This window comes from Cladophialophora bantiana (genome assembly GCF_000835475.1).
Source record: "Cladophialophora bantiana CBS 173.52 unplaced genomic scaffold supercont1.7, whole genome shotgun sequence".
In the NCBI taxonomy this organism is placed as follows: Eukaryota; Fungi; Ascomycota; class Eurotiomycetes; order Chaetothyriales; family Herpotrichiellaceae; genus Cladophialophora; species Cladophialophora bantiana.
Window position 1 is genome coordinate 1,758,059 of NW_015971581.1, and position 11,903 is coordinate 1,769,961.

General features: G+C 53.1%; 3 protein-coding genes across 3 annotated transcripts; all 3 read left to right on the forward strand.

The window, feature by feature from the left end:
* Nucleotides 1-1,345: 1,345 nt before the first annotated feature.
* Nucleotides 1,346-4,715, forward strand: Z519_05630 (uncharacterized protein; the record flags this gene model as incomplete). Its single annotated transcript, XM_016763370.1, has 2 exons — nucleotides 1,346-1,503; nucleotides 1,550-4,715. The coding sequence occupies 2 exons, from the start codon at nucleotides 1,346-1,348 to the stop codon at nucleotides 4,713-4,715; spliced, it is 3,324 nt and encodes a 1,107-aa protein (XP_016620983.1).
* Nucleotides 4,716-5,622: 907 nt separating this feature from the next.
* Z519_05631 (uncharacterized protein) lies at nucleotides 5,623-6,556 on the forward strand (the record flags this gene model as incomplete). The annotated part of the gene is made up of 2 exons (XM_016763371.1): nucleotides 5,623-5,977; nucleotides 6,096-6,556. 2 exons carry the CDS (start codon nucleotides 5,623-5,625, stop codon nucleotides 6,554-6,556), a joined length of 816 nt encoding a protein of 271 aa, XP_016620984.1.
* A 4,405-nt stretch (nucleotides 6,557-10,961) lies between these two features.
* Z519_05632 (uncharacterized protein) lies at nucleotides 10,962-11,159 on the forward strand (the record flags this gene model as incomplete). The annotated part of the gene is made up of 1 exon (XM_016763372.1): nucleotides 10,962-11,159. One exon carries the CDS (start codon nucleotides 10,962-10,964, stop codon nucleotides 11,157-11,159), a length of 198 nt encoding a protein of 65 aa, XP_016620985.1.
* Nucleotides 11,160-11,903: the final 744 nt, after the last annotated feature.

Below are 11,903 nucleotides of genomic sequence, written 5' to 3' on the forward strand. Positions count from 1 at the left end.
TCGTCTTCGAACACGAAACCGAACTGATTCCGGGTGATGGTGCCAATCGTTAAAAAAAGCTGTGTCGTCGGTTTGGGTCGGATTCTCAGTCTTGGTAGTAGGTCCCAAGGTCATCTCGATGTTGGTAGTCGTCTAGCTAGCGTTTGGTGACCAGCTAATATGGTCTCCACGAGTCCTGCAAGGTTGGTTACTGAATCTTCGGCTTTGTACGAGGATTCGCTATACCAGGAATCAGCTTGTAGGACATCCCATTTGAGAGGGGTCACATACCAGGTCAGTATGATGAGCATCAGAGTCAATGTGCTCTTCTGAACCTCCAAATTGTTCAAGCTCTCATTGATCGCGGCAGCTTTGGTAGCCCACCGTAATCGATCTATGGGCCCAAGCTTTTCGTCTCAAACTAACGTTCCCACCATCACGTCCAACTCTGAGAAGGTACTGACATAGGCAGTCAATGTCACCACGACCTAATCAACCAAGATCAGTGATGTGCGTCCACGACTGGTTCTTGCGCTTCCAGGTAATAGAGCTTGGAGCTGGTGGAGCATAGAACGAATGGTGTCGACTTCATTCTTTACTTTCCAGATATGTTTGGGTGCCTTTCGGCTCCTTTCCACCAGGGTAGAGATGTATGCAGACACCTGGGCAGCAGCCGCAAGAATGCCCACAATGAGGCTGCCACAGAAGGAGGGTCCATTCTTGATGGCGAATCAACACAAGATGCGATAGACCTGTCGTGACACGCTTATTCGTCAAGTAGCATTTAATATATGTGTCTATCGACCTTTGGCGCGGCCCAGGAAAGCAAGAGATGAGAAAGTGAGAGAAAGGAACGAGTGGGGAGAATTAGACTGCTCTGCCATTTCAAAGCCATTTCTGAGCCACGGTAAGCAAGGGGCAGCAACCTTACCTCCGCTGACGATTGGCTACCCGACGTGAATGATGAGGCAGAGCCCAAAGCTATAGGTTCTCGCTACTATCACGGCTGCGAAGATAGGAAAGGTTGCCTTGCTGCGCAACGGCGGAAACACGGTCATTGTAGTGAAATGTGATAATAGGTGAGGGGTGAGAGCAAGGCTTGAGCAAGGGCAAGAAGGGCAACGGCTGTGCACGTGCCTTCCAGTTATGCACGTGACCACTGGGCGGTATCAGTCGCAGTTGAGGTCGAAGCATCCGCCAAGGCTGAGTGCCAAGGCTGAACCGAGCCGCTGTGTCTGCGGCGTCCGACTTTGCCAGTGGTACTCGCCAACTTCTCCGCTCGTCCACTGATTTCAAGAAACCTAATACTCCGTAAATGGCTCTCCATGATTTATAGGATATATTCTTGCATATTTCTGTCGAGCGCATGCCTGCCATCCCCTTATCGTGGATGGACTCATCTAGATGGCATCAAGAGCCATTAGATTGGGCTTCTCACGCCTACCAGCTGCTTGCCCCTCAGATTAACGTCAGAGGTCGCATGGCTCTGCTTTTGTTGCTCGCCGTTATCTGGGCTTTCTCATGGTAGGCCCTCCAAGACCATTTTGCGCCCTCGCTGCTGACTCCCCAGGCTTCTGTGGCGTGCGTACCAGGTCCTCACGACACCGAATGAGATTCTAGTAGAGAAACTTGGCCTCGACATCCCCCCCGCTCCGCTCTTGATCCTGGAAGAAATCTCCACGTCCGAGATTTATTTGACTTGGAAACATGCAGAACCATCTTCCTCCATCCAAGAGCACTATGTGGAGCTTAATGGCGTCGTTATCGGGACCACGAAGAAGAGCGAGATGGGCGCCGTCATATCTGGCCTTCGTCCAGGCACCAAATATGCCATTCGCGTCTTCTGCGTCAGCACTGGCACTTTCCAGACCCCTAGCGCTCCCTTCCACGTGCGCACCCCCAATCTTCCCGAGGGGAAGGACGCACCCGAATCGGTCCCGACGGTCAGAGGGGTCTCTGTGCGAAACGCTTCAACCACCACGCCTTTAGCTGCGCCTTCCATGACCCGCGACTTGAGTGGAGGACAGCCTATGGGGAGAAGAGGGACAACCGGCCGCAGACCATCTCCGGGTGGTCATGGCACCGATGCGCAGGGTCAAGACGCAGGGTCAAGAGCCGAGGAGGAAGAAGTGGACGATGATCTTGCCGAGTTGTCACAACGGTTCCAAAAAGTTCAACAAGACATCGAGGCGGTCGAGGCTCAGATACAAGAAGAGGACCGAGAGTTCGAGGCTGCCATGAAGGAGCTGGAAGCACGCCGTGACGAATTGAAACAGAGTCTCAAAGAGCGGGATGAAGCCAGCAACGACCTTCGTAAACAAGTGCACAAGGCGGAGACGCTCAGTCGGACAGCTCAAAACGAAAAGACCAAGAAAGAACGGTTATTACAGCAGAAGGAGAATCAGCGGAGGAAGAGGAAGGATGACATCTCTCGGTGGGAAGAGGCTACCGCTGCAATGAAGGAGGAAATTGCTGGTATTGAGAAGCAGAAGGCTGCGATTGAACGCAGAACGCAGTCCGAGCTTCGCGAAATGCGCAGGAAAATTGAAGAGGAACAGAAGGAGGTCGCAATGCTAGAGGAGGACAACAAAGAGAAAGCACTGCAGATCAAAGCTTTGGAAGAGGAACGTAAACTGCAGAATGCCGACGAGGAGACGGACGAAACAAGGGAAGCCGATCGTCTCGACCGCGAGCGTGATATGAGATGGCGGGCAAAATATGAAGGGCTGCAGCAAACCTATACCCGGCTGTGGAACGACCTGCAATTGGCCAACCAGCAAGTCAACTACACTAGGGAACAGATAAATCAGCTTGAGGCGCGGCGAGCGAATTCGATGGCATTCGCACCCATTGTACCGCTGGATATGGACGCCATTCGACGGGGAGTGAGACCTATCCGACGAGCAAGGCCGGCGGGTTCTCTTGGAAGCAGCATCTCCTCGCCGCGGGGACCGTTTGCCGGGCCTGAGCCTTTCCCCTCGGGGTTGCAGTACACCTCTGCTCCCACCTCTTCTCCTACAGCAACTGCCCCAAGTTATTTCAACCCGCAGAACGGGATGACGCTGGCAATGCCTATGGAGATGGCCCCTTCAACCCACGATGACCCAGACGCCATATCTTCAATCCCGATGAGTCCTCGGGCCGACTCACTCCTTCCCGCTGATCTCCTTGGTGATGAGTCTGCCGACGATTTTCCCGAAGCAGATTTGCCGCAGCAGAAAGAGAAAACTGAGACAGGCACAACGCCTTTTCCTACGATAGGGTCGCCCATATTGCACCCCGATAGCGGTCGCACCGAATCTCCTAGCGTTGGTTCCTCCTCTGGTAGGTCGTTTTCAAGTCCCATGCAAACTTCTGCGCCTCCCGAAGGCGACGAGAAGTCGTCAAACTCTGGGAAGAAGTCAGATGAGCCGTCTGAAGAAGATGAGGCGATTCGGCAACCAAAGAAGCCCAAGTATACGTCCATGTCATCTATGTTCGGCCTCAATCGTCAGCGAGGGAAGACTCTTGCCGATCAACCACCTCCTCTTGGATCTCTCAAGCCCAGTCAGAGTCAGTCCTTTCCAAGAAATGTGGAAGATTTCGATCCGAGACTAGAAACCAAAAGGCGCCTAAGCTACGGTGGAAATTGGGCATTCCCGGGATCGACCCTCTTAAACAGCAATGGCACACCGGAAGAGAAAGAGCCAGCAATTTCTCGCTTTGCTGCGACCCGGCGTGCCTTTGGATTGGGCGGATTTGGAAAGTCGACTGCCGCTTCAGCGAACTATGATCCTTTTGCCATGAGGTCGGCATCCTTCGACCCAGGACTTCGCGGTGACACTTCATCTCCACGGCCGTCGTCGACTTATTCCTTCGACAAAATGCCGCGACCGTCGATGGAGAGCCAGTTCCGCGCGTGGAATGACAAATCGGCGCTGCGAAACAGTCCGTTGGCTCCAGACTGGGGCTCACTCCATTCTTTTTCTCGTAGCCACTCACGGCGCCCTTCTATTGTTTACGGATCGACCAGCAATCTCTCTCTTCCGCATGGGGACGAGGAAGTGGTTGAGCCGGATCGGAAACCAACTCGTCCTCTCCAGGCGCCCATTGGCACGCGGCCAGCGTCTTCTCAACAATCCTCGACTCCGAAACTGAACCCAGCTGCTCCATCATTCACCACACTCTTTAGCAGGCGGAGTGAGAAATCCAAGGATAAGGACAAAAATAAGGCGAAAGAGTCGAAAGAGAAGGTGAACGACATAGAAGCAGGCTCACCCCCTGAGTCGCGAAAGTCAAAGGATACCAACTCCATCGCAGCGACCGTCTCCACCCTCGAGTCTGATACGCTTGATAGAACGCAGTCTGGGACTAGCGCTCACTTGTCCGTTGAGAACACCCCGGCCAAACCGACATTCATCTCCAAAATCACGCGCAAAGCCAGCAGCAATAAGTTTGGAAGCTGGAAGGATAAAGGCGGCTTGTTCTCTAGAAAGGAGGCATCTGCCCCAAACGGGGAGAACGAAGAGGAACAAGGGTCAACGGAACATCTTGGGAGGAGTTTGGAAAGCACCTCGACGACCCCGAGCGCGGAGGAGAAGAAGACGAGTAGAACGAGTCTGAGCAACTGGAATTTCATGCGCAAGAACAAAAAAGGGCTGAAGGAGGACCTGACAGCAAGCGAGATCAGCGAGAGCAGCGAGCGGGCAAGTGAGGCCGAGGAGGTGGAGGAGAGAGAAGAGGATGAACAGGCATAACAAGAGGAGGGCTGCTTTGAAGCATTCGCGTATGAGCTATAATCTCAGCAAGAGAAGTATTCCAAAACAGTTGTTCATCCATCTGGCGACTTGGAAGCAATCGAACGCTTTGGGTGCCAGTGACCCATTTGGTAGTCTTCGAATAACCTCACTCCACCACTTTTGGTTCGTACCTAGATTTCCCCCTTTGAACTCGTAATTCTTCTTCCAGAAGTCAACCCCCCCACCACCCTTTCCCCAAGTCGACGATTTGGAAGGAACGAGCTAAATCGAGGCATACTACATGCGTTCTCCCCATGGCTAATTCAAAGTTTGTCCGACCTGATAGTTTTCTTCTGACCGACGTCGTCACATGTGGCTGACGGAGAGTGTCTGACCCGCGGTCGTCGCGCTAGGTATGAATATGTGCGCAGCTTCGAGCGCGAGGAGACGCTGCTGCCGAACACGTGGATTGTGGTGAGGATCGACGGACGGGGATTCCACAGGTATGTAATGTAATGTGTCTCTGTTTGTCCCATCTGGCGTCGCTTTGTCAAGAGTCGAAGGGGGTTTGATATGAGAAAAGCAGGGGAGAGAGATTGAGAAAAGGAAAAAGGAAAGAAAAACGGAGTACGAACCGGCGATCAATCCAATTGTGCCCGCCAGGACACACAACACATTCAGATCGAATTCCTTTAGCGCCGTCTGTCTGCCTGCCTTTTATGCCTGTTATTTATTTCCTACAGGGGCTCCCTCCACCCGGACTCAAATAGATCCTGATTGCCTGACCTGACTGATATCTGACCGATGGAAACGGAAACGGATTCCAAAGGGTGGCAGACTCTCCAAGCACTACGACTTCACCAAACCGAACGACGCCCGCGCATTGCGTCTGATGAACCACGCGGCGAAGCACGTCGTCGCGTCCATGCCCGAGATCGTCCTCGCGTACGGCGTGTCGGACGAGTACAGCTTCGTATTCCACCGGTCGGCGACGCTGTTTGAGCGCCGCAGGGACAAGATCGTCTCCACGGTCGTGAGCACTTTTACCGCAGCGTATGTGCTGGGGTGGGATTTGTTCTTTTGTCCAGAGCAGGAGGGAGTGAAGGAGGGAGCAAAGCAGCAGGAGGAGGGAGAGGAGAAAGACGAGAGTGCGCGGCCAGCTGCCGCTCAGAAGAGCAAAATGCTGAGCATGGACATGTTGCCGACCTTTGACGGCAGGGCCGTCTGTTATCCCTCCTGGGGCAATTTGCGGGACTATTTGAGCTGGAGACAGGTTGATTGTAAGTCAAGGCTTATCCATCCATTCATCCATCCATCCCATCCCCCTTCCCTACCCTTTCCTATCCGTTTAGCCCCTCCCTTTGATCGTCGCATATATGTAAATAGGTATAAATCTAGGCCACATCAACAACCTCTACAACACAACCTTCTGGGCCCTGGTCCAGCAAGGGGGCATGACGCACACGGCGGCTGAGGAGTTTCTAAAGGGTACCGTGTCCTCCGACAAGAATGAGATCCTGTTTTCGAGGTTTGGGATAAACTACAACGACGAGCCGGATATGTTCAAGAAAGGGAGCGTCGTTTTGAGAGAGTACATGTTGAAGAAGGGAGGAGAAGAAGGGGATGTCAGAGGGACAGGTGAAGTTAAGCACGAGCACGAGCGCAACGTGGACGAGGACAATGAAGACGGATCCTCTGCAGTCCCAGAGCCCGCCGTGTCCAAGACGCAAGCAGAGAAAATACGCAAGGCCCGGAAAAAGGCACAAGTCGTCACGAAACACATCGATATCATCCGCGACGACTTCTGGTCCCAGAGGCCCTGGCTTCGCAGTGGGAAGCCCGGGGAGACTGGTGGGTGAAAATGGTCCTGGAACTCTGAGAGGGAATTGCGAGATGGGGATGGAGATTGCTGAAGCGCATATTCCTGATTGTCAAACTTCGACTTCCTCCAGTCGATTTCCGTGGCTGGCATAAAAAATAGGATTTGGCAGGCTTTCAAAGACTCGACCTTCTTTCTTCCTGTTATACCCATGGCCCATCCCTCCCCCCTCCCACGTCCATAGTTTCCCCATCCGCCTCTCCCTGCGCGCCTCGGTGTCCCGTCTCGCATATACCTTCGCATGGAAAAGGCAACCCGCCTCGCCAGAGTGTGCCCACCAGTTGACAAGTTCTCCGCTCGCCGCCATGCACATCGCGAAAATCGGCCTCGAATGCGACCGGAACGTATAACCCAAGAAGAGATGATTGTTCCGCCTTGCTGCCTCCCAGAACCTCGGCCCCTCCCAGTTTCCTCACTTGGAAATTTTCTCGGTACTGCAGTTCTGACATCGACTGTGCGCGCATTTTGGACAAGTGCCGGCTTTGATGGAGATCGGGTTGTGTCCACATCGGTGCTAACACAAACTTTTAGAGCGTCCGGATATTGTGGTATGTGGGGATTGTTTACACATGTCCACACAAAGACTGTCACCTTCTTCTTTCCTTTCGAGGGGGGGCATCTGGACCGACGTTAGCACGCACACATGCAATAAAATCGCCCGATGCAGTATCTATAACGAGTGGAGTTGCCAAGGGGAGCGGTGTTGATGTCGTAGTCGCTAACGATCCACGACGGGAATTCTCCAGCCAAGAAGAGCTTTGAATCCTTGTGGTGGGTTGCGAAGTTTCTGCAGCGGTGGAACAAGTCCAAGAGATGGCCAATACTTGTCTCTTTCAGATGGAGAACCGCCTTCGTTTAAACGGTAGCGCGTCGTTCCTGGCCAAGTGGTGCAGAAAAGGTCTGATGGAAAAATCGGTAAGTTTGCCCCGGCTGCAGAAGCTCCAAGTCCGATCCGGTATCGCGGTTTCGTACCGGTGTTTTTCGACTCCGCGATGGCTGGGAAATCAATTCCATCGTCTGCGCCGTATTCCGCGTCATCCGGTTTTGTCCATGTGACATTCCTTCATCATTTGGGTGGGAGAAGTACGCGTATTCGATGATGCTGCCAGGCGAGGGAGACGAACAACTGGAAGGCAGTGGTGCATCTCTGACCAATGGAAATGGTTCACTTACACTCTTGGCCGACTCGGGTATAGAAAATAAGACCGATCGGAAGCTGTGTTGATGGCCAAAACCGGATCCTCTACTCCTATGTCCAGGTTGGCAAGGGACTTCACCATTGGACGTCGAATCAGAGATAGAAGAAAAACTCCCCAATCTCGGAAAGGTGTAGGCTGTGGTGGAGAAAGATCTTAGCAAGTAGCAGAGGTGCGATCTCCTATATCGCTGTGCGTGGTTGAATCGCATCTGGGTGAGTAGTCGTCGCTGGCATGACAGCCACAGTTTAATACCAAGAATGCCGGCCACATCCTTGCGAGCCCCGCTCTGCTTGGACCAATCCTCACCGTCGCAAAGGGAAAGAGCCATAGAGCGTGAGAGCGGGAATTTACGGCGGCAGGATGCGCACCATACTGCCTCGAGAAAGCTGCCAATGTGCAACGTGTTTGGTGAACCAGCTTGTAAGGCAGGCCGCTTTCGCCGGAGCATGCACCTTTCCAAGAGAGCCATGGTGGCGGTTACACCAGCCAAAATAGATGTCGAACTTGGTGATTGCCGATTGTTTGCACCGAACTGGTCTGAAAAATTGCGGCTAGTGTGAATGTATCTGCAAGTGTTTGAGCGTGTTTCACAGGTTGAAAAGGACGCTGGGAACCCGAGGGACATTGTCTAACTCCACTCAGCTGTCCGCCTCGGTCTTGCGTTGGTGGGTGCAGAGGCAGGTTGTTCTGCTCGATCAATTTCAAATAAAACTCCTACCCTTGTAACCTCATGGTATTTGGCGGAGCGGAGTGACTAAAAAAAGCACTTGCGGAAGTACCCAACGCTCTTCCTCCTTGACACCCTTCAGGTGGGCAAATCGATGGATCACAAGCAACGGCAAGTGGTTCGAGGTGGAGGAGCATGCCCCCTTGTTGACGATGTGGGTAACACTGTCAACCATTAGTTACCAGTGGCGAATGGTAAATCTATGCTGAATGTTCGGTTCCGAGGTAAGTATCGTCCCTGTGAGCAGTCTTACGGAGAGAATAGAAGAGATATTTATACTTAGCCAAACAAGCTCGAAAGGAGGACTCCTCCAGCTGTAGTGATCTGACGGGCATTGAATGGAGCGGCCTTTAAAGATCCAGGCAGCTGGCAGAGCCTCATCACAGATGACACAAAACGCCGCAGAACCAGGGAACTTGAGCCAGGCTCCCAGTTCTGAGAGATCAATTCCTCGATCGGAGGGTGAGAGGAGGATCCGCTATTATATATATTGTACTCGTAAGACCAGCCAGGGTCACTAGAAACGGCCATGTGACACCACGGCGCAATTGTCAAGTTTTGCACTCGTAATAACCTGCACCGAAATAGGGACAATCACTTTTTGGATGAGCGGTTATTGGCGGCGAAGATGGGAAATGACTTGGATGTGGAGACGTTAGGGCTGGTGAAGCAATCCTTCCCAGCGCCCGGTTTGTGCCTGTACTTGCAAGTGACCTGTATGCCTCGAAGATGAAAAGTCTTGAGGTGTTGGCTTCTCAAGGTACGGAGAGAAAATGGGAAGGAATGGCCCTGAACCAGCGCTGCTCACGACAACATGGAAGGATGCGTTCTTGAGTTTGTGATTCGAATCTTCAGAGGTTTATAGGGCGAAGCCATCTTCCCCCATTCGGAGCCAGTCCTTTCTCAACACTGGTGCCAAGTGGTGCCTAGAACTGCTGTCCAACCCAAGGCATTGCGGAGGTCAGGGGGTTGCGGCCCAGGGCGCAAGCCCAGAGAAATTCAGTCCGTCTGACATATTCAAATGACCATCGTGGACCTAAATGAGGGAGGAGGCGCAAGAGGTGCTGGGGACAACTTTCAAATGACCACGTATTCGGATCTCTATCTCAGGCAATGCGGGCAGCTACAGATGCTCCGAGGCCATAGTGGATGTGACTGGATTAGGACATATTTCATATTACAATGCAGCAACTCCTCATCTCGACCATGGCCTCGTCAGATCGAGGCTCGCCTAGGACCATCTCTTCAGGCGAAGAGGCGGTTCATCGGGTCAGGCGCAACGACATCTCTGCTTTTTCATTGCCACACTGCTGACGAAATAGGGTTGCCACATCCCTAAAGACGCGGAGCAGCTATGACAGCCCACAAGCACTACGCCACCTCCCAGCGAGTAAGACAAAGCAATGATTTCATGGAGCACAACCCCAAGGGACCGCGGGGATTTTGTTTTTGGGCCAAAATGCCGTATCCACCATCTGCTAACGGGCATTGATCGTGAGTGGGACGGTATTGTTGAATCTCAACCTTGCAGGAGGCACTCGCATCAGCCCATCCCATCCGAGAGAATGTGCGTCGAAGCCCTGGATCCTCATGATGCCGTCCTCTCTCACTGTCACGCAGGGCGGCCATTCTGGGAAAGACCCAGAGCCTTGCGAATTGCAGCCAGACCTTACGGAATCAGATAAATCGTCAAAGGACACATGCTGTCATGCGAGACCTGTCATCAAGAGTCCTCTCTCGTTGATGATCCAAGTCTCCCTAGAAGTCACAATGGCGTCCGAGACTCCAAGCATCAGAAAGAGGCTCGATGTCCACCATCATTTGGTCCCTGATTTTTACCTGGGAGGTGAGCCACATGCTTCGCAGTGCAATGATCAAAGTCATGGGTCTAGGCTAATCGCTCCATAGAATCAAGGCACTCGAGGGCAATGCGGGGGATCCTTCTGGTTCTTGGACTCCTCAATGGGGCCTCGAAGCCGACAACCAGTTTTGCCATGCCTTAGGCATCAGCACCACGGTATTCTCATTGACGTCGCCTGGGCCGTCGATAGCTGGGCCAGCTGGATCTGTAAAGCTTGCTCTCACTGCGAATGATTATCTAGCGTCCGTGCGCGACAACAGTCCTGCAAAGTACGGTTTCTTTGCTGCCATGCCTGACTTGACGAGATACAATATGCGCTCGACACGCTTGGAGCTGATGGCATCATGCTCATTACAAGATAGGGGTCCTCGAATATGTACCTGGGATATCCGGATTTCGAGCCAGTCTGGAGGGCTCTGGACGACAGGAATGCGGAACTGCTAGTTCATCCGACGCACCCCTGTCGACACGAATCTGATTGCAAAGAACCTACCGCAGCCCATCGTGGATTACCCACACGAGACCACCCGGACGGCCATTGACCTTGTCATGTCGAACCGTTGCAGAACTTACAAGAACGTCAAAATCATCCTTTCCCATGCCGGCGGGCACCCTTCCATACCTGGCCAAACGCGCTGCATCGTTGGGTGAAGTCGGGCTAACCGCCCAAACCGTAGAAGAGATACTCGACGATATTGGGTTGTTCTACGTCGACCTCGCGCTTTTCTTTGTCGCAGCAGACGATCCAGATGCTGCTGCATTATACAACACCCGATCACATTCTGTACGGCAGTGACTATCCGTACGCGCCGCGGACAACGATTGACAGATTCGCGAGAGAGCTCGATCAGGCCGATTTAGAGCCCAGTTTGAACATGGCTTTCAATCGAGGAAATGCTCTCAAACTGTTCCCGAGATTCGGCGGGCGGTGATGATTGCAGGATAAGGGGTGACGGCGAGGGATGGGTCCTGGGGGAGCACTAGTACCGGTGGCTTCGAAGGCAGAAATTAAGCCTCCGTCCGGAAAGAGGGGACACGCTGCTCTCGAGATGGAGTCTTTCCCTGGTCTTACTCACACCATGGTAGTTTTCTGATATAGATTTCTGGGCGTCAAGGATTGCCTGTTTGTTAGACCCCTGTGCCAGAGGTTTATGCTCCCCTTTTATGTCCAAATACTGCAGCTCTCGGACGTTCTGCAGGTCCGTTGGGAGTGAGCCTCAGTGGCCCCAAGACTTTTTACGTACTCCTCGGCACCCCTGGCAATCTGGGGCCGTTGAGCCACAAATCTCAACACAATCATAGGCTCCCCCACACCGGGGAAAGCGGATATTGGGCGCCTTGAGGCCCTTGCCCTGCGACATAGCCCACGAGGAGCCTCGGGTGCCTCTTGATGGGTTGCCTCCCTCTTGCGGTGGAAGGCTTTGCCCTCGGGTATTGTCCCCCTCCTCCGGGTTGGGCTTTGGCGAGTTTGCCGACTTTCCATCGTCGAGTTTCCTGACTCTTCAATATCAAGTCAGAAATCGCCCTGCTGGTGTCCGCA